Here is a 21,922-nt window from a genome sequence, read left to right as displayed (position 1 = left end):
GTGCAGTAGTGGGAATGCCTAAAGAGAGGGGAAACCCGACTCTAAGATGGCCGACCACGAAATGTCCTAGATCCAGTAGGCTAGTCAGGCCAAGTCAATGGAGATCGAAGTGTACGTCAAAACGCAAACCTTGGAATTGTACCATTTTGTATCCAGTTCTTGTGTGTAAACATTGATTAACAGATGTGCGCTGATTGTGTGGGGCAGGAAGTGCCGCGGTTAGGCCCGCAAGTAGCCTTAGAATTTGTGTTATTGGGAATAAAGTTTCAAGTTTTCTCTAATCTATTGGATAGTTCATTGTAGCCACAAGTCTTCTTCATAAATCTCATCTGAACAATGTTGTCTGTATTTTTTTGGAATTCAGCTTTAATATTCTGTTTCATCACCACATGTATCGGTAATTAATTATCAAGCTATTTTAATATTAACAAATGATTATACCTATTTATTTTAAATTAATGCAGATACTATACATGTATTCTCTGAGATTGGATGAGTTTTTGCACTTGTGTTAATACTATCCGATCTGTTGATCTATCACAGAAGTAAACTCATTAAGAGCAATTAATGGAATGCAATATAAGGTAAATTATTACTAAAATAAGATGACAGAAGGTACATTGATAATTTCTCCTAAAGCAATTGTTTTTCATTTTTAAATTAATTTTAATTCTAAATAGTTTATACTGAAATACAGCAAGTTACCTAAATTTTGTAATTATTCAAAATAGTTTGTGCACGACCATTCTATCAGTATTTGGAAACAAACTAATATCGACTGATTGAGATACTGAATTAATTGATTCACTTAGTTTTGGAGATTTGAACAACTAATTGGGCAGACTAATTATTATACTCGTTAATACATCAAGTTAATGAGACAGTAGGCTCTGACATGGTTATAATCCAGTCTCCTAATGGTTTCTAAAAATTAACTCCGGTATTTCTTTTCTTTCACATTCTTCATGCGTTTTTAAAACCAATTTTTATGTAAAGAATGTTTTTGTGCTTGGGTTATCAGGGACTTAGCCGTCATTATTCCAGTAACGTCAATTAAAATCAGAATCCTTTACAAAACCCTTTTACTTTTAAATGAATTTTGAAACAGAAAAAAAAGAAGTAAAGGCAAATGAAAATGAATAATTTTGGTCGGAATAGAGGTGAAAAAGAGTGCCCACCTGTTGCTAGTCAGTGCAGAGATTTAAACGAGTGGCCTACAACGACCTCCTAACTGCACGCTTAAATCAAGTTGCTCATGTTTTACTTCGTAACTCGGATTTTTACTATTTACTAAAATGGTGATGCTAAAGAAAGTGACTTAACAGTTCACTTAGAAGTAAGAACAATACTTCACGAGTAAAATTACAAACCGTAATGATGGCTTTACATAAGTCTCGTCCAACTTCAAATGGAACTCTTCGGCAGCTTTTGGGAAATTTCAACGAAGAAAAATTAAAATGAAACAATAAAGTGGCACCGTCGTCCGGTTTTCTTCAAATATGTTTTGTTTTTTGGCATGTTGAAGGCCAATTATTGTATATTATCTCCTTAACAAAAACTTACAGTTTAAAATGTTGAGTATAAGGGTTGATTAAACGCCAAAAGGTACACAAATCAGCATGTACCCAACATTTCATTCATGCTTAGTTCATATAATTTAAGTAATTTTGCTGCATTAACTTTTCCTTCACATTTTTTAGAATTTATTAGATGTCACAGACCCTTGTGCTGGCCATTTTCATCTACAAAATATTTGTTCAAATATTACTGTAGATTGACTTTAATATCTAATGATAATGATACAGGTTAAAAAGAAAACGTTATAAAAAATTAAAAAAATTATCAGGCTAAAAAGTTCAATAACTTTTTTTAAAAAAATGCTTACATCAACATACACCAATGATTTTGTTTATTTTATTTATTTTTTATTTTATAAAAATCGTCGGTTTAAGTTCATTCTTCGATTAATGTAATCGTTATTTTATGTTGTAGTCAAACGTTTATAGTAATAGGTAATCATTATCTGGCTTTATCGCAAATAATATAGTTTTCTTCATTTACACTCTCAATGTAGCTGTTCTTCTCGCAACGTTGTAAATATGTAATATAAAATAAATAAGATATGCATACTTTTAGGACAGCTAATTATTCCTTTTTTTACTATAAGAAAATTAGGGGGCTAAATTAAATTACTATTGAGAAATGAATAATTGTTGTTGAATAATCTACTTGTTATTAACTGTGTGTTATTTGTGCTCACGAATATTTGGGTAAGACGGATTCAAGACTGAAATATTCTTTTAAATCCTTGATTCAAATTTAAACAGTAGCCGACTCTGACTTGGTTTTTTTCTACTTTAACATGCATGTACATATGACTACTCAGAATAAAGGGCATATTAAAGATAAATCCGAAGAATAATTTGGATTAGAGTTAAAACAAATTACCTATTTACAAACGAAGATATAACATACATTTTATCATAATTATAACAAAATAATATTGTAAATGAAGTGGCCAGCATAAGGGTCTGTGACATCTAATAAATTCTAAAAAATGTGAAGGAAAAGTTAATGTAGCAAAATTACTTAAATTATATCAACTAAGCATGAATGAAATGTTGGGTACTTGCTGATTTGTGTACCTTTTGGCGTTTAATCAACCCTTATACTTAACATTTTAAACTGTAAGTTTTTGTTAAAGAGATTTTTGTACCTTTTGGATAGATTTTCCTTTTTGTCTATTTTGCAATGTTACATATCTGCTTTACAGATGTTTTTTAAATTTGGAATAAGCAATTCTATCATTATAACCTGATAAGGTGTTAAGTCGGAACCGTAACTACCACTGGAGAGATCTTTTTAAAGAATGATTATAGTTGCCATCTTCAATAACAATTTTTTTGAGAAAGCGTTTCGAATTAAATAGGAAGTTATTTGTTCGAAAAAGCAAAATTAACTGCGATTTTAGTACTTCCTTTTAAGAGAAGTAAGAAAAATAAACTGCGATTACAGTACTTCTCCCTAAAAGGCAAAGAAGCAAAGATTTTGAATCGAACGACAATTCATTAATAGGTACACCCATTGATAATTTTAACGATTGCAGTACTTCCTCTTTTAAGTGTAAGAGCACTTCACAGCCAAGTAGAGGAGCTTTAATCACTTCTCCATGCTAAATTTTATCAAAATCGGACTAAGCGTTATAGAAATATTTGGTATAATAGTTTTAGAAAGGGCCTTACTTGGGTGGGGCAAACTCCCCTCCTTGTGAGGAGAGTTTTGCAGAAAGTGCAAATCTGTACAAAATTTCAATTCGAATGACACTTCATTCATGAAAATCGGTTCATGTGTCGATAATTTGAAACGATTGTTATACTTCCCCTTAACCAGTGTAAGAGCAGATCGTCGCTTTAATGTTACGTTGGGGAGCCCTAACCCTATCATCCTACCAAATTTTATCAAAATCGGGCCAAGATTTACAGAGTAATTAGTAATAATAATTTTGGAGGGGGCCTTACATAAAGGGGGCTAACTCCTCTCCCATTCGATGTACAGCGACGAGACCCCCAAAAGGCACATCTACATAAAATTCCGAATTGAATGACATCTCATTCATGAAAATCGGTTCGCGCGTTTGGGCGCTACGCAGTTTACAAAAAAGGTAACAACAACAACAACAACAACAAGAAAAACAACATTTTCTGAAAAAGTCGTTTTTGCTCATTTTCGGCAACTTTTTTCTCGAAACCTATTAGATCTGGGTTGTTGCAAAAAAATTACAGCTATAAAGGAGGATTTGCCCTGTATTTTAAAGAAAATTTGGGAATTTTATCTTTTATAGAGAAAGAGAAAAAAATTGTCGAAGTTGGGTGTTTTTCAACGTTACGCTTTTTCGTGCAGTTTTTGACGATCAACCCTTATACAACTGTCCTACCGGACAGTTTTAATATGCGACTATACAATTGCCTTAAAATGGCACATTAAAGTCATGTCTGGCCCATCCCCAAAAGTGTCTTTAAATGAAATTTTCTGTGAAAAACAATCTCCAGTAACAGTTATAGATCTGTATGCAATTAAGGAACTAAGTTTTAAGAAAAGCGTTGCACCATTACAATCAAGAAAAATCAGTTTTAAAGCAATTTGAGTTGGTGCGGCAGGGATTCTAAAAAAAAAAGTCATTTATTTTGTGATTTCAAGAATCATGTCGCTAATTTTGGTGAATTCGATGAAATCTCTAGAAAGAGGTGTGAATCATCTAAATGAATGACAATAGGATGAAAAATTAATGCCAATTTCAGACGAACTTTCGACCTAGGGCTAGGCCATCTTGAGGGCTAATTTACAATATACGGGTTTTATATCATTAGAGGGTTGGTGTGCCTTCTGTCACTTCTGACAAGACAAGACAGAAGACACACCAACCCTCTAATGATGTAAAACAGTATATTGTAAATTAGCCTTGTAGATGACCTAGTCCCTAGATCGAAAGCTCGGCATAATGAAGTTTATAATGACTGAAACTGGCATTTATTTTTCATCCTATTGAAACTATGATTCAGTCACCAAAAATAATGAACAGTAATAAATGAATGACTTAAGTAGATGGAAGCATACTGCTTTGAAATTATTAATTGGCTTTAAGTAGGGGTTCTGTGCCGTCAAACTTCCCTTAAACTTCTTCTATTACTGAAGGCAGCTAACATTTCTTGCAAAATCCATATTTAAAGAAAGCCTGGAAGGTTGAAGTTAGACCATAATCTTCTGTTATTTTCCCTTCGAATTCACATTGCCAGTAAACGCATACAGTAAAAACCTTTCTTTGAATTGCCGTTTCCACCTATTCAGATGACGACTGAATGCTCAGAAATTTACTCTGACATGTAGAGGAATGAGTCACTAGCTGTTTTACTGCAAAAATGAAAATAAGAAAAGGTTATGGTGTTGCAACCTTCCACTTTCTCTTTGCAGCTTTTACTTTCCACCACAGCGTTTCTCCACCAGGCGTTAGTTTAAAAGTTTCCTGATGTTACATGTAGCTGTAACACCGGATGTGGCTAGTTTGTGAAACTTGAGTTTCCCTCAGCTGAAGTACAAGTTGTTTACTAATAATTTAGTATGGAGGTTGTTTCATTGTAGTTTATCTTCACGCATTTAGCGTTCCATGTTTCGTGCACCATTTTGAAGAACTTATTCTGATTCTCTGAAAACTTATTTCTGTCATCACTGCTTCCATAAACTAACCATCTAAACTGTAATGGTAATTGCACTTATTTGAACGTTACAAGCTATTAACAAAAATAATACGACAGATTTAACCGTTTTCAAGGAATGGTGCTGAGACAGTGCGCAGTCTCGCTGAATTCCATTGCAACTTAAAGATTATTAATACTAACTTATTTAATCTAGATTTTTGGGGGACTTAAAAAAGATATTTATACCTTCTCTTGCTAGTAAAGTCAGAACCTAGAGATTTACCTAAATCTGTCTTTGACCCACTTTCACAATGTCGTAGAAAATAAATAGCAAAACTTTACATTTAGATTTTACTAAATAGAACTGCTAGATGTTGGGAATCCATGTTTTTGTGGTCGCCTGCGGTGTCCTGGCTCGACCGCAGACACTATCTGCGGCTGCTCTGGAGCCCCACTTCATTATCTAAGTCTATAACTAACCTCACTAAAGTACATTTTACGTCAAACATTTCAAACAGAATTGAATAATGTTCGGTGTTGGATGAATGAGTTTCCGGTGGAAATAACCAGTAATGTTTTCTACGCATTCTCGCTCAACTTCCTTATACTTCAGTTTTCAAGCTTCTCAAATTTAGATACTTCTTCAAACTTTACACTTCTGAGACATGTTTACTTTTTACTGAAATTATAGTTTTTTATACTATCTTCATTAAAATGAAACACAAAAATTTTCGAAAGCACAAAAAGAATGTTTGACCGAAAGAATTCCCTTTATACTCGTCACGATCAGTTATGTTATTGTTCAGTAGCAATAATTTTGTATTTAAAGGGTCCCTTTCCCGACTTCCGGCCATTTCCTTTTCTTACTAGATCCGCTCCCCCCCCCCAAACGGACGCTCTGGATGCCCGCGCGCAGATAGTGGACAAGGCCGGGTGTGTCGCCCTACAGTGGGTTAGTGGCACACCGTCTCTCCTACTTTCACCTCGTGGCGTCCTCTCCGGCAGTGTTGCCACCACACATCTCTCACCTTCCTCGTTCTGGAATCACTATGCTCTCACCGTTCACGAAAATTTCCCCATAAAAACACCAGATTTTATTGGTCTTCATACTTAGGTTGATTACTTGCCCAATTATGATTGTTTTTTTTTCTTGTCTGAACCCTTTTATTCGAGACAGAATCGTTGGACATAGGTACTCTAATGCATGCACGCAACAGATATTTCGTGACATGTAGATACCAAACTTTTCGAGAAGAGTATAAGAAGTCTATGATTAAGGCCAGTCTTCGTTCTTCCGAAACTGCTATCACTATGTTCGAGAAGGCTATAATCGAAGCTAAAAGGGAAATCGCCAGTGCTGAAGAAACTTGCCAACGTTTAAAAGATCGGATTCCACGATTGAATAGAACTTACATATCGTTGTTACATGAACCAAGCCATAAAAATGTTGTTGATTCATCGAACGAGGTTAAAAAGTCACATGAATTGACAGGTTTTGATTTATAATTGAAACAATTTGGTGTGAGACGCCTCGGTAGCCGAGCAGTTTGAGGCGTGGTCCTCAAAGCTGAGAGGTATTGTGATACTTGGTTCGATTCCTGGTATAGTAGATTTTGGATCTTACTTAATAGTATGTATGAGAAGTTTACAGTAAAGTATGTTTGCTAGTCGCCTCCGTTCATGACACCTAATTGTGTTAGTTGGACGTAAAGGCCACCTGAAAATTAGGCATCACATTATCTAACTGGGTGTGAGAATCGAGTGTACTCCATGACCGACCTTGGGAAGTGTGTGAGGAGACCGTCCGGGAAGGGAAAGTGAATGGAGAGAGCCGATTATCCCACAATTAGGCTATGCGATAATCTGTTTACAAACACAATGGCAACTCTTAACAGTTTGGTTAATAATATAACAGCATTGTTAAGAGGTGAGCAGTGAGGAAGTAAGATGGTCAGTGTTACCAACTAACTCACGCACAACGTGTCCAGCTTTCTCTTCTATTACACTCCAAACTGTGACGTCATAGTCAATCCCGGAACTCATCATATAGACCTTCACATGATGAAAACAAATCTTTATCAAGGTCCTTCCTTCCTTTGGTAGTGATTGATTTCTCCTCGAACTAGTAATTATGGAATACATTGATATTTAGGTAGTTGATTAACATGAACTTGTGGCCCTTTACTGATTTGAATTACCATTTAATTAGGTAAAATAGAATGATTTCTTTCTCTTACGCCGAATTAGGGGAAGTATTGCAATCCTTTTTTCAACGAGTTTTCGCTGTAAATGCCCATTTTAAGGTCCCCGTAGTCCGAAAAAAAGTGGTTGGTGGGAGTGAACGAAATAACCCAAAAATAACACGAAGATGAAACTTAATATTTCGATGGTCTCACTGGAAGACCGGATAATAACTTAGCGAGAACATTCCTTAATCGGAAGGAATTAATTATATTTCACTTTCTGATATTTTTTCAAAAAAGTACTCCTAAAAATATACTCCTAACTTGGTATACTGTACGTACTTGAACGTACAGTATAATCGATTTTATAATCGTTTTTAAAGTGACTATTTGCTTTACATTACTCTCGACAATGTCCACACAGCACGTCATTAACCGATAGTGAAATGATGACGTCACTTAATGAAGGACTGTTCTCGCTGTAAACAGCCTGCTGAACTTTCGCTTTCCAGTAGATGGAACTTCGATGAAATGAATGATCGCTTTCCGCCTGAAAACTACTTTAGTTTTATTTACTAATTTTTCTCGTAAATTAAATTGTTCCCGGTCGAAGATTACACTGATTACATTGCACACATGGTTATGCGATTAGTCATACACTGTGCAGTCCATTAGTGAAGCTTTAAATGCCAGGCCGTTGTGAAAGTTTTACACCCTGTTATTAAAATGGAGTCAAAGGAAACAGTACTGCCCAATAAGGAAGGACTAGCTCAGTATTCAGCGTACTGGCTACCGTACGGAGATCCTAGGTTCAAATTTGGTCCAACGGCTCTTAGCTTTTTCTCTTCCTAGGAGTTTCTTACCGCTTACTGTCCGATGGCAGTGTTGTCTGTAACTGGAAAACGGGGTCCGCAAGCGGGCAGTGCACTGTAAAAAGCTCCGTGCGTCAACAGTCTCAGATGTTGATACGCCTTAAATTTAAAAAAAAAAAAAAAAACAGGGGAGCGACAGCCTCTAAGATTTCTGAGACAGTTCATTCAGTGGGTATTGATGCTGAATTTTTCTGATATGCATTTAGAGTGAAGAGTCTGCGCCAGTCAGAAGAGCGCGTATTGCGATCGTGCTGTTAATTTTCTACATTATTGAAAAGATTAGATTTTGATACCCGCTGAGTCCAAAAAAATGAGTACTCTCGTAACTTGAAAACCATTCAGGGACCACCATGGGATCACAGGACGTCTTGTAGCGTTCAAAATCACTCAATCGAAAGTAACCTTTCTCAGGGGGTAACCTTACTTCTGGAGATTTCCTCCAAAACTACCGAACATTCATTAAACAGTGTAAACTCATGGAAATCTATAACTTTAATTTCAAAAAATTAAAAACAAAAATAAAATAATAGATTCATTCCAAATTTTAGAAAAATCAATTGTACTGAAGTGTACATATTTTTTAGTATTTATCGATTTTTTTTTTTTTAGAAAAATATTTCCATTGATTTTCTTTAAATTCTGCGTGTGTTATTTTGGGTTGAAACATTTTCCGTGTTGAAAGTGTATTGAAACGGAGTTATTAGTGGGCAATAATGTCTTCCCTAAAAGTCAATTTCAGGGTTTTATTTCTCGGTTCCAATAGACTGTAACTTTCAGTTTTCTGCATTTTATAGGTTGGTGGATGGGTTACATTGTACCCATTTATTTTAGGCCTTCATATTGGCTTGAAACTTTTCGCTAAGAAACTATTTACTAACAAAAGGTTTGAGGATTTCCATGGTATTGGGAGAGAACAAGATCGTGGCGGAAGAGGTCATGTGAATGCTCACAGTAGATTCCTTTCTGTAGATGAATTGTCCGTTGTAGATGGCTGACAAAAATAGAGCCAATTAATTTTAAAAAAACCTGCTCTAAGCTGAACTACTGACGTTGATTCACTTGAAGCTCGCAAAGATGGTAGATGTAGGAGGTCTAGAATACCTGTTGCTGCGTGCGTAGTGAGAAGCAGGTCGTGGCGGATAACGGTGCAGCAGGTATAGAGGTAGCGCTGTTCGGGGCGGGGGTCACAGCTGGTCAGCTCAGACTGACGCTCCCACGGGCGAGCCAACAATGCCCGAGTATGGCTCCTTGAAGAGCTGCCTCACAGAACTTTGGGGGTCCTTCTGGTGCCCCTCCACATGAGGTTTTTTTTTTTACAAAATTTTCCTCATATTTGGAATTTACTGAAAGTTATCATAAGTCACAAACTCAGTTGGAGGTGGGAATGTTTTTCAAATTATTCTGCTCCGAGCAGAAAATCTGACGGATATCGGGGAACATGTGTCAATTAGAGGAGGATGGATAGCACTCCCAATTTTGGGGAAACCATTGCCTCTATTTTCATGAAATCTTTAAAACATTCAGAAATCGATTTACCGGGAGCAATAATAATGTCAAGTTTATGCTTATCGCGCCTTTTACTACAAAGTGTTGCAATCGTGTCCCGTTCTTAATGTCAAAATTATCACCGGAAATAAAAGAATTGACGTCTTTCATAACGAAAAATTGGTTTTTAGCAGCAACTGGTCTGTATGTGAAGACTTGAACTCACAAAACCAGAATAATCACTCGTAACTTAAATTTTTATTTTATTCGAGTACCTAAAACAGTGAGTTAGAAAAAGAAAAGTGCCCAAGATTTTATGGAAACCTGCTCGAACGATTTTCTTTCATCTTGTATCACCTATTGTGTTCGTAGGTTCGTGTGAAAATTCGACTCGAAACTTTTTTTCCAGAAATATTTGATTAAAAGAACTCCCCAGAAGGAGGGGAGTTCCTGTTCTCCGAAGTTCTATGTCTAAATTGGGTATGACCCTGTAACTGGTGCACTGTCAAGGAGGGTTGCTGTAACACCGATGGACCGAAGGCACAGTCGTTGCTATTGTTGGTGAAGACTGAGACCATTCGGGCGATCGTCTGACCGGCCCACTGAAGCCTGAGTATAGTTCGCACAGGCTGTCAGCAGATACACTTTATATGCTTGTCACAGACAAGGTGAAATCGCTGAGTATTGGACACATCGGAAAAAGAAGTTGTTTAGTTGAAATGTTAAAATAATAAAACTAAAAATGTATTCTATTGAGAGAACTGCGTTTTGCTCACAACAATTAGTGCGTCATGCTACTGTTTGTTGTCGTCAAAATGTCTTGTGTTGTCCAGTTCGTGGGGAAGGAGGTTTGGCTCCCCCTAAATCCGTGTCTCAGGGCTGCACCGATCTTGTATTGCCGTACGAATTTGCTCATTTCATAAACTTTTAAGAAAGAGGGAGAAATCAGAGTGGAAACTGATGACGTCAGGTTCCGTTTGAAAGAGCACTAGAGAAAGCCGGCAGTCAGCCAACTGTAAACTGCATAAACTAGCAAATCATAGCTATTTACTAAACTTGCACGCAAACCCATTACTGCACTAATCTTTTAAACAAAGAACTATGTATTAAATTATTGTTTCTATTGCAGGTGAACTGGACAACGCGCCTCCTGTGTTAAGGTTGAACAGGAAATGGGAGATCCAGGAAACAGAGCCTGTCGGGTCGGTGGTGACTCGTGTGTATGGCAGTGACACCGAGGGAGACCATCTGGTGTACGGACTAGAACGACTAAACGAGTACAATCTGGAAATCAACGACACCAGACCTCTGCCCTTTCGTATTGACAACAGTACCGGCGTGGTCTACACCAACCAGTCTCTTGTCGGCAGGGTAATCTCATCATTTCTCCTACTCCCTAGAGTTATCTACCGTAACTGAATATATCTAATTAGAACTGTGACAACTACTGCAACATGTTGGAAACACTATTTTATTCTTAGCGTAAAAGTAAACTGATTTTGAAATTTCCATAGTGTTAAAAAATTTCAAATTCTGGAAGAAGATATCTCTTGAAACTGCATCTTGGGTTTATGAATTACTACCCAGCGAGGAATCAGAATGAATAGTGGACTCCCCATTGTATCCTCTAAGGTGCAGCCTCTTAAGATATTTTCTGAGAGTTACTTATTTATAGCCATTTAGAAGGTATGCTGTAGCACCTTTAGGAGTCTTAACGGATTACCTGAAGCTGCCTGTTTAATCAGAATCAAAGTCTGGTGAGGTACTCCAGGATGAACTTATTTAAAAGTTTGAGGTTTTCTTCTCCACACTAGTCCAGCCCTTGTTTCACTGTACCCTCTCATGCCTGACTACACAGGATATTCCTGCCCGCAAAGTAATTGCTCATTTGTACTTTACTGTCAAGAAGGTCATCCAATACCTTGTTGAAGTAATGCTTATGGGTAAAATAAGAGGAGTAGTTAATATTGAACTTAATCTCCTCCTACATGCGACCCTCTTGTTTGACGGCTGTAAGTTATTTGACATACTTGCGCAATGCTACCAAAGGATTCAGGACCCTCCCATCTCGGACTGTGCCAAATGCAGGTCCACCATCATCCATTAGTTTTCTCCGCTAAATCTGGAGCTGATTACCTTACAATTCATCAAAATAACTGTAGCTAAGTGCATACTTTAAAAGAAGTTTTTTGTTTTTTTTAATTTTCTTGCAGGCTGGCGAAAATGTGTTCCTGTATGTAACAGTTACGGATGGAAAGCTGACGCAGAAGAGTGCAGTTTGGGCCATTATCCTGGCCAAGGATGGTTCAGCTAGTGGTCTTAGGCCAGCCCAGGTGCCTCTGCAGTTTAGTCCGGACTCGATGCCCCGACCACCTCTTATGTTGGCGCCGCCATTGAGGACAGTACTCGCCAAATCCAGACCTCCTGCATCCACTACCACACAGCAACCTACTACCAGCACTGCAGCCACGACTGCTTCCTCTTCGTCTAGTCCACCTTCCAACTCTAAGTCAACTACTGGACAACCAGGTGACACATTGAAATTCTCTTTTAGATTTCGGACAGCTGATATCAGTGAATGGCCTTTTCAAGATCACTCACACAACTTTTAGTTTCTAAATCCCCTCCTCATTTAGGCTAGAACAGAATAATTGTTTTTGTTTTCATTTCACTGGGATAATTGCTTCGGATAACGAATGTCCGGGTTTACAAATGGAATACGTTCGTTAACTTATATTTATATTTTTAAAATAAATGCAAATATCTGAAATATTATCTAAGAGTAATTTGTTTCTAACTTCAAAAGTTTATTTTATTGGTCAAAAAAAGTCGGAAGTTTGTGAATCAAAAAAATTAATAATTTGAAATAAGGAAAATTATTTTATAAAAGATGAACTTTACTTTTTACAAATATTCGAAACCCGTTTTAAATGGTTTTTGGAATAAATGTAATTCGATTTTTTATTTTTTTCGAAAAGTAGGTTACTTTATGAATCCTAGTTTTAGTTTGTAAAATTGCTTTATTGTTAATGTATTCCACGCATATATGTGTTTAAATATATATTTAAATACTCTCTCACACACACATATATATATCTATATATTTACGACAATAACTTTGCACTCGTTACAGAATTAGACGACTTTTCATCACAGAGGCCGGAACTGGCCTCAGGCCAGCCAACCCAGTCCAGACCCAACGTAGTGGACATCGCACTCACCGTGGTGCCGGTCACTCTGGTCTGCATTCTGTTCGCATTGGCCACCATTGTCATCTACCTGTTCAGGAAGAAGATCTGCAGCACAAAGAAGAAACCCAGCAAAGAGGAAATGGTTAGCTATGTGCAATAACGGTCACTTTCAAAGCGGAGACGGGTTTTTCTTTTTTAGCACGTATCCGTGACAATTAACGCATTTCGAGGGCGTGTGCAGTTTTTCATAGCCACAGCATCTTGGGAAGATAATCCAGTAATATGAAAATAAAAGAATGGTGAGACACAGCTGAGATCGTCAGAGTGTCCATTGCAATTTCCTTCCTTTTCATATCCTTTTAAGAGTGAGAAGTTTCTCTTTGGCTGCCAAAGAAACGGAGTATTTCATTCGTATCAAGTTTTTCGGTTGAGATTTCATCTGTAATATCAGTTTTGAGTTCCTCCACTTAAAAGAGGTGTCCTGCATAACCTCCACATAAAGGGGAAGCTTGCCCAGGTTCTTGACTTTCTCATTTCCTGCCTCGCCAACTTGTTTAGGCACAGACTATAAGTCACAATCATCACATTTATTTCCTTATTTTCGGCTAAATATCCATAAATGTATAAAACCTCTTTGCGGTTTTAATTCTTGTGAGGAAGATATTCAAAGGCAGTCCTTCGCTATTAATGAAACCATTGGCTCAAGACTGTGATTAGCTCTTAGTTTGAGTCCTGACTACTTCATTCCTTGGTTGTGTTAAACCTTGGCTCCAAGGAAATCCTTCTCTTCATATTTTATATTCTTTATTTTATTAATGGCTTAAATTAATTGAATTATTTTATTTGAGATAACTGTAATTTTATAGAATGCACATTTTGCATGTCGTTGCAGCAAAAGAAGGCATCCAATGGCGTAACGGAGGAGCCGATGGTGCTACATCACTGGCGAGGTCCGAGAGCGTTCAGTAACCGTTACACGGCTTGGGACACGGAACTAGGACCGAATTTTGCTCCTCAGGTACTTCAACACAGGCCATACTTTTACATTCGTCCACTTTTTCAGATTTCGTATAATAATAACTCTCCTTTATCTCTCAGGATACATCGCTGGCACCTCCTACAAAGACTCAAGATCGTTGGGAATTTCCTAGACATCAGCTGAAAGTGTTCAACATCCTGGGGGAAGGATGTTTTGGACAGGTGTGGAAGTGCGAGGCAAAACACATTAGTGGTAATTATGGGCTGTTATTCCATTTGTTCACTGGCATTTGTCACGGCCAGCTAGTCTAAAGACCAAACAATTATCCATTCGTTTTGAAGTTGTATTGATGAGTTTGAAGTTTTTAGCACTAAAATAATTAAAGAATTATGCGTTCATTTTGCTGTCCGGACTTAGCCAACAAACTTTTCTACGAAGTTCTCATATTAACCATTAAATAAAATCCAAGGCCTAGACTAGGAATCGAACCCAGTACCACAATACACATTAGGTTTGCAGGTCTCGCCTCTAACCGCTCGGATCATACAGTTAAAAACTGCACGAATAAGCGTAATGTTGAAAAACACACAATTTTGTTCTTATATAGCTTTAACAGTTGGTCTAACAGAGCTAAAAGCAGCTGGTATGTTTACCTTCCTTTCTAGGCTAACCTAGTGTTGTAAATCCGTTGTTGTTGTTGTTTTTTTTTAATGAGAAGCCGCCTAGGTAGACGTGAACTTAGGTAGACTCATATTTTTAAAGAAATTAGTGTATTAGTTTTTTTTGTTTTGTTTTTAGATATATTTGAATTCTTTCAAGGGATTTACTTGAATATCTAGGTTATTTCTGCAAAAGACGATTTTTTTACGATTTTGATTCCGTACCAATTGTTAATAATATATTAATGAGTTATTAATATGTAATTTATATATATATTTAAGTTAATTAATATTTAAATCAATAATTTAAAATTTAGTTATTTCATTAATTTTAATTAATACTAGCTGTACCCGTTCACACGTTGCTGTGTTTGAACAAAAAGGCAGTTTTGATACCTCAAACATAATTTATTAATGACCAAATGTATACAATACATCGAAATGAAAATTAACAATAAAATTACCCCTAGTTCAGAGTACAGTAGTGTCCTTGCAAAGGTAGCATTTCTACATAATGTGAAAAATTCAGTTAATGTTGTTGGCGGTGGTGACATTGCTCTTGCACGTACATTTTCTGATGTAAAATACACACGCTGTCCATTTTCAAGATGTACAGCTAAATGAACAACCTTGAATATCGTTCATGAATGGAAAATGATATACAGGTAATACGCCATACAGCCTAATTGCTACTTATGAAGCGTCCCAGTTGATATTGGGTGACTTCATCGTTAGATGCAGTTGTATTTTCCACTCCAAACACTCCCATATCGCTTCCTTTGTTCACATATTTGCAAATATATTTTATAGCTTTCACTGAATTGCAGTACCCAACATTTATGTGTGCGTTATACGTTTTTAGTAGTAATGGAGAATATGGTACTACCCAACGATTATCAACGTCAATAGTATTGTTGAGTTCTTTTAGTTTAATGGATTTTCCACCATCTTCGGTATAATTTATTCTCGTATTAATAATTGCAAAAAACTGTTTTTCATGGTTTTCATGGTTACACTTTTAACAAATATTACTAATTAAATGTTATTTTGATATTTTTGGGATATTTATTCGAGTGCACCTAGAACCCCAACTCTGATTTTAGAAAAAATTTGCAAAAACCTTCCCGGGGATATACCTAATAATTTCCCAAATTTTCACGGCGATTGGATATACGGTTTTTGAATCTATCGAGTACAAACAGACACACATTCATTTTTATATATATAGATTAATATTTTAACAAGAGTTAATAATATATGAAAGTTTACTAGAGCAAGACTGGAAATATTTAATAGTCTGCCGCGAACGTTTTACTGTAGTTTATGCTCAGACTACATCTAGAGTATTCTGTTTTTAAGTCTGAGATTAAGGGTGGACATGGTGGCAGCAACGTTTTCTGCCCTGGAAGCAAATAGATTTATCGTGCCCTTTCTGGGTACGAGATGATGATACCAATCATCCTATTTCATCTCCAGGTGATCAAACAATTTACCCAGATCTTCTATAGGGGAGTTCTAAGAAGGGCAGAGGACGTCGAATAACCTCCTAGGTGCCCTAAACACGTCATCTCCTTACCCCTCACTAAGTCTCGGTCTATCTATTCCCAGAATCACAATAGTCAGCTATCATTCAACTGATGGCGTGAATATCAACTTATATAACGTTTAGCTTGCACACCCATTACTAGAAATAATTTGTTCATTCCTCTGTATACTGACTGCACTCATAAATGTGTAAGGGCATAATCCTCTATCATAATAATATTGTGTATGGATGTTTACAGGAGAAGATGGCCCGACGATCGTGGCTGTGAAAACGTTGAAAGAGAACGCCGGTGAGCGGGAGAGAATTGATCTCTTGCAGGAGCTGCAAGTAATGAAGTTACTGGATCCTCATCCGAACGTGGTTAGATTGTTGGGATGCTGCACTGATAAAGGTAAACTAGGAGAAAATTAATTGCTTTTGGATGTTTAATCTTCAAATTTCAAAGAATTTAAAAACAGGGCTTATTAATTTTCCCTATCCTATATATCTGTGTGGGTGTAATGCCAAGTTAAATAAAATCCAGTTAACTGAGAAGATAAGTTGACTTTTTAATAATTAAAAGTTATACTTTATTAATTCTACCTCTCGTTTATTTTCTGTTACAGAGTTTCCTTTATTTTACTTGTAACAGTTTAGAATAACCTGTTTTGTATGACTTGATCTCATTTTGGTCTTTATGTACATTTTACAGGTTTCTACAGTAATTAAAATGTTTCGATTTTCTTTTTTTTTTAGATCCGATATTCGTAATAATGGAGTATGTTTCAAATGGAAAGCTGCAGAGCTTTCTGAGGAACTCGCGAGCCACCAGGAGCTATGACAATATGCACGGCAAGAGCAATACCTTGACATCGAGGCATCTCACGTCCTTCTGTTACCAGATCGCCCGAGGAATGCAGTTTCTATCTAGTAAAGGGGTTAGTTTCATCTTAATAATTAATGTTATTATTCTATTCAAGAACTATCGATTCCAAGCACTACAATCGAAAATTCTACACCTGAGTACCGTTGCTCTGTACATTGTCTCTAACCGAACCACTCAGTCCAACCTAACAGTGCCAACCTAATCTCTGCGCTCGTTACAAGAAGTTTTACTCTCGCCTTTTCGCTCAGCTGAATACTCTCATTGGCAGTTTTTATCTTTCATGTTTCCTGTCAACCTCAACCCTTGACTGAGACGGCTTCACGATTCACTCAGCGGTGGAGGTCTATAATTTATCCCAGGAGTGCAATAGTTAAGGCACATGTCAATATAAAGTCGTTTCGTCGGAACGAAAGTATAAAATAATTTTCCTGACCTGTGTGAAATTACTGGATCCTCATCCGAACGTGGTGAGATTGTTGGGATGCTGCCCTGATAAAGGTAAACTAGGAGAAGATTAATTGCTTTTAGATGTTAAATCTTCAAATTTCAGAGAGTAAATAAAGGGCTTGTGTCCAATTTTTGTCACAATTTTCTTTGTTTTTCCCTTTATGCGCATCAGTCCACCACCTTATTATTTTCTTATATTTCTGACATTTCCCTTCCTCGTACCTGATTTCTGCTGATTACAGTTTCATTAAAATGCGGCCATAATTCTTCCTGGTGCGAGATACACTGCCGGGAATCTATGTACTTACATAATTCCTCTTTCCGGGTGTATTCATCTCGCTTATTCTTGCGTTTTTTAGTTAGTTTGTAAGAACTAACAGCTTTTAATCAGACACTGTTACTTTTTTTTAAAGAATTGTTTCTTTAAAAATTCTTTTTTTTTGAACCCCTTGGATGGAAGAATTATCAAAACACTAAGACGCTCTTTAGAAAACTGTTCCAATTATTTAGAATCAATATAATTTTTATTTAGAGTTAAATGGATTTCTTAAAATGGGAGATGGAACTTAATTATAATAAACGTTTGGTGAAACCTGCTAAAATTTAATACCAATTCAGAAAACTTAGTACGAATTCAAAATGTTAAGAGCCTTGAGTGTTGTAGATAGACGTACGAGTGTTTACTACAGATTCCTATTATTTAGAGATGTAATTAGATATTCAATAGAATTTTCAGCTCCCTTTCTGTTAATACGCACATTTAAGAATTTAGTTCAACGATATTTCAGCCAATGAAGCACCCAGTTATGGTACATTTCCTCAGTTTTGCCTGTTGATTTGTTTATAGATAATACACAGAGATCTGGCTGCCAGGAATATATTGGTCAGCGCAGATCATACGTGCAAGGTGGCGGATTTCGGATTCGCCAGAGATATAATAGGCAGCCATGTCTATGAAAGGAAATCAGAAGGACGACTTCCCATTAGGTAGGTTTTTTCATCTAATTTGACTCTCAAATGAAACGAAACATCTCTTTTTTCTTTATTTTCTCTTGTTATGTGCCAATGAGGAAGAAAAATTTTGGCCAATTTTCCAGCCAGGAGCTTTCAGAGTTTTTTTACTAGATAAATACTTGCGGCTTATTAAAATACAACATTGACAACTTGCAGGAAATAGTGTTAACTCTTTAAGTTATTATGAACTATAAATTATATACTACAAGTAATCATAATAGTTTACTTTAGGAGAAATGGTTTCCAGTCTTGAAACTATAACTCTGCACAGTCTATATTTCGGCAAAATAGTGAATGCTTCGTTCGAGCTGGTTCAGTAATAAGAAGTAAAAAAAAAAAATAGTTAAAAAAGGCAAATTTTCCTGAAATAAGTTAATTATTTTCAACCTGCTTGATTATTATATTCAAATTACAGTCCACCCAACACAAGTATCCAATTCTCTACTTAAAAACATTATTTTATTCTGTGTGTTTAGATGGATGGCACCGGAGTCTCTTTATGACAATGTGTTCTCCGTGAAATCTGATGCTTGGAGTTTCGGGGTACTCGTTTGGGAGATTGTGACGTTGGGCAGTACACCTTATCCAGGTCTATCAGCGCCGGATGTCATGAAGAAGGTTAAGGAAGGTTATCGTCTTGACAAGCCGGAACATTGTCGTCGAGAACTCTACAATATTATGTTCTATTGTTGGAATGAAGACCCTAAAGAAAGGCCAGACTTTACGGAATTAGTCGATCTATTGGAGCAGTTGCTGTTATCAGAAACCGATTATATTGAACTGCAAAGATTTCCAGATCATTCTTATTATAATATAGTCTCCTTGTCCGGCGAGAAAGTTTAAAATGGTTTACATTTGTTCATCCATTGAAGTTAAAAAAAGAGTCTTGCAAGGAGAACGCTTTTGTAATTCAGGTTAGGACGCTGATTCCTTTACCTCAGACTGCTTTATGAGTTCATTACTTCACTGCCATTTTATTTATTAAATTAGATGACTAATGGAATTAATCGTAAAATTAATAGGAAAACGTTTATCTAAAGTATAAATAAAATTAATTGCAAGCATTTAACATATTTAAGGAAGCGGTGGTAAGAAGTCTGGTGTACTTATTAACAAATGAACAAAAAAAAAATTTTTAATGACTAAAAACTTTTTACTTAAATTTTTACTTAGCTGATCTTTACAGAAATAATCAATTCTCAATAGTCTGTGGTCTACCAATTTTGTTTGAGATTGCGGTCACGACATGCCTGTTGCAGGCCTCATTGTTCAGATGTTTCCAACTCCCTCATTTTACTGGGTTGAATATAAAGTGTATAAACTGTTGCAAGTGGCACTCAAGACACAATAACTAATTTCTAAAAGTTTTATGGCGCATAAAAATTATGTAATAATGGGAGTTATTAATAATAACTCACGGGTACCACTCGTGAGTATGTTCTTTAAGAGCAAGATTGCTCTAAAAGTCAAAAACGAAAACGATTCAGCACTCGAGAATTTACTCACCCTAATGTGGCCTCAATATATGAATACCCAAAAATTATGTAATTAAAAAAAATTAATAAATAAAATCTGACAAGAACTATTAACAAGACTCTTGTCGCAAGTAATGGTCATGTTTGCTTTGAACTTGGAATATTTACTACATAAATGTTTGCGTTCATTATGGAATAGGCCTTCAATGACGCAGTTTACAGACTGCCCAATACTCCCATGCAACCTGTAAATTAATTGGCTTGAACTAATTGGTGGCCCATCAAGTTCAAAGTAAATGTTGAGAAACTGACAAAGTGAAACTTATAGTAAAATAATGTAATGTGGGTATTCACTATAAATATTTAAAAATGTGAGAAATTGAAACAGGCCCTAAATCAGATGGCACTCTACAGAATTTCATGTGGGGAAATTGGCTAAGCATTTTTTCTTTTTCAATTCTGCCTTTAGTTAACATTTAAAAGTTTTTAGTTGTTTTACACAATACATCTTCAAGTGAATTGAGCTCTCTGAAACCGCTGAATTTCATTCATTTTACTCTCGACAATTGGATTACCTTGTAGACTGAACCGCCTTCATTAACAACTTTTTCTATCACCATTTTCACAGCTGTGTAAATCTCTGACCTATGCCATATCGTATTAAATAAAACAAAATGCAATACTTTTATCAGTTTGTTAAAGTAATATTAACAATAAAATTGATAATTTATTTTAGTTTATGATTATGAAATAATATATGTAAATAGTGCAATAACAAATGGAATTTAATTTTAGAAATTTTTATTTGTATTATGTATATATATGTGTTTTGTTTGTATGTACTATTTATTGAATTATTAGCGTGCATGTATTAACTTTCAGAAAGCTTTTTTTTTAATTTATCTGAGTCACCTGTGGGTCTTGTGATCAGCTCAAGGTTTCGAAATAGAGTTGTCTCAGTTTCAAGAAGTACCTGTAATGTTGTTGATCATGAAAAGAAGTCTCTGGGTCTGTGATATGAAGGACAAACAAAGTTCATGTAGTTCAAACTATATATTCTCTTTGAATGAGACTCGCTTTCGATAGTACTAGCATTCAAAGTGGAGCAATATTATTTACTTATTTATTTACTTTCCACTTTATTCCGATTTTCTTTCAATTAAATGTTATGCACTAATAATTTTTTTTAAAACCATCTTTGATTTGGAGATAGTTAAAAAAAAAACAAAAAAAACCGGAACTTTTAATTAATGAAGGTTTCAAATTCTTATAAATCTATGGTTAAGTTTACAACTATAACTAAGATACGATTATGCACATTTTACAACTTACTACCTACATATATCCTCCACTACCATTATTGGCATTTACAAACATAAACCATTAAAGCTATAATCCTAACATTGTATTAGCATGTACCGCATTTACTTGTTGCAATTGTAAATTTCAATAAAAGATTAAACAAAAAAACACGTCACAGAAACTTTATAACCTAAATTTAACTTTTGATTCCGTGAAACCTTAAGTACAACCAACTCACAGTGGTATTCGCTAAAATGTATATTTTGTAAACGACATTTTGACTTCCACAAAACTTTTTCTTGCTCATCCATTAAAAGACACTAAAGAACTGTTTTAATATTAAAAGTGGCTTTTTAAATATGTAAATACTGACGTTTTGTTGCTATTTTTTGTTTTTGTTTTGTAAACTTTATACTAATTACCAGGTTGGATGGTTCGTGTAAATTTAATGTGAACAGTTAATGTAACACATTGGACCTCTCTAAATTTAGAATTATGCCAACCTTTATGTTTTAATACATAAACCTTTATTGTGATAACACAATACTGTTTTTTTATAAATAATTCTGCTGTTACTATTTATATTTTTGTAATTTATTAGCTGTATATAAATTATATTTAATTCACGAACTGGACCAATGCTAATTCTATATTAAATCCTGTTTTAGTCCGTTTCAGATCCACTGCACTTTTCTCTTCATGGCTCGGTCAT

General features: G+C 35.7%; 1 protein-coding gene across 1 annotated transcript; it reads left to right on the top strand.

The window, feature by feature from the left end:
• Positions 1-69: 69 nt before the first annotated feature.
• On the top strand, positions 70-21,845 carry Cad96Ca (tyrosine kinase receptor Cad96Ca). Its single transcript, XM_074129737.1, has 10 exons — positions 70-397; positions 10,862-11,103; positions 11,946-12,261; positions 12,866-13,065; positions 13,816-13,941; positions 14,022-14,154; positions 16,346-16,498; positions 16,843-17,024; positions 18,267-18,406; positions 18,910-21,845. The coding sequence occupies exons 1-10, from the start codon at positions 337-339 to the stop codon at positions 19,274-19,276; spliced, it is 1,920 nt and encodes a 639-aa protein (XP_073985838.1). The 5' UTR covers positions 70-336; the 3' UTR covers positions 19,277-21,845.
• The last annotated feature ends 77 nt before the right edge of the window (positions 21,846-21,922 follow it).

The sequence above is a fragment of the Rhodnius prolixus genome, unplaced genomic scaffold, assembly GCF_049639745.1.
Source record: "Rhodnius prolixus isolate KJV_2025 unplaced genomic scaffold, Rpr scaffold_15, whole genome shotgun sequence".
Classification (NCBI taxonomy): domain Eukaryota; kingdom Metazoa; phylum Arthropoda; class Insecta; order Hemiptera; family Reduviidae; genus Rhodnius; species Rhodnius prolixus.
The sequence above is the reverse complement of the archived record's forward strand: the minus strand, read 5'-3'. Positions and strand labels throughout refer to the sequence as shown.

Coding starts and splice junctions, on each gene's coding strand:
- Cad96Ca (XM_074129737.1), top strand. CDS start 337: ATGTTGTCTGTATTTTTTTGGAATTCAGCTTTAATATTCTGTTTCATC. Junction 13,066..13,815: donor AACCCAGCAAAGAGGAAATG/GTTAGCTATGTG, acceptor ATGTCGTTGCAG/CAAAAGAAGGCATCCAATGG. Junction 14,155..16,345: donor CGAGGCAAAACACATTAGTG/GTAATTATGGGC, acceptor GGATGTTTACAG/GAGAAGATGGCCCGACGATC.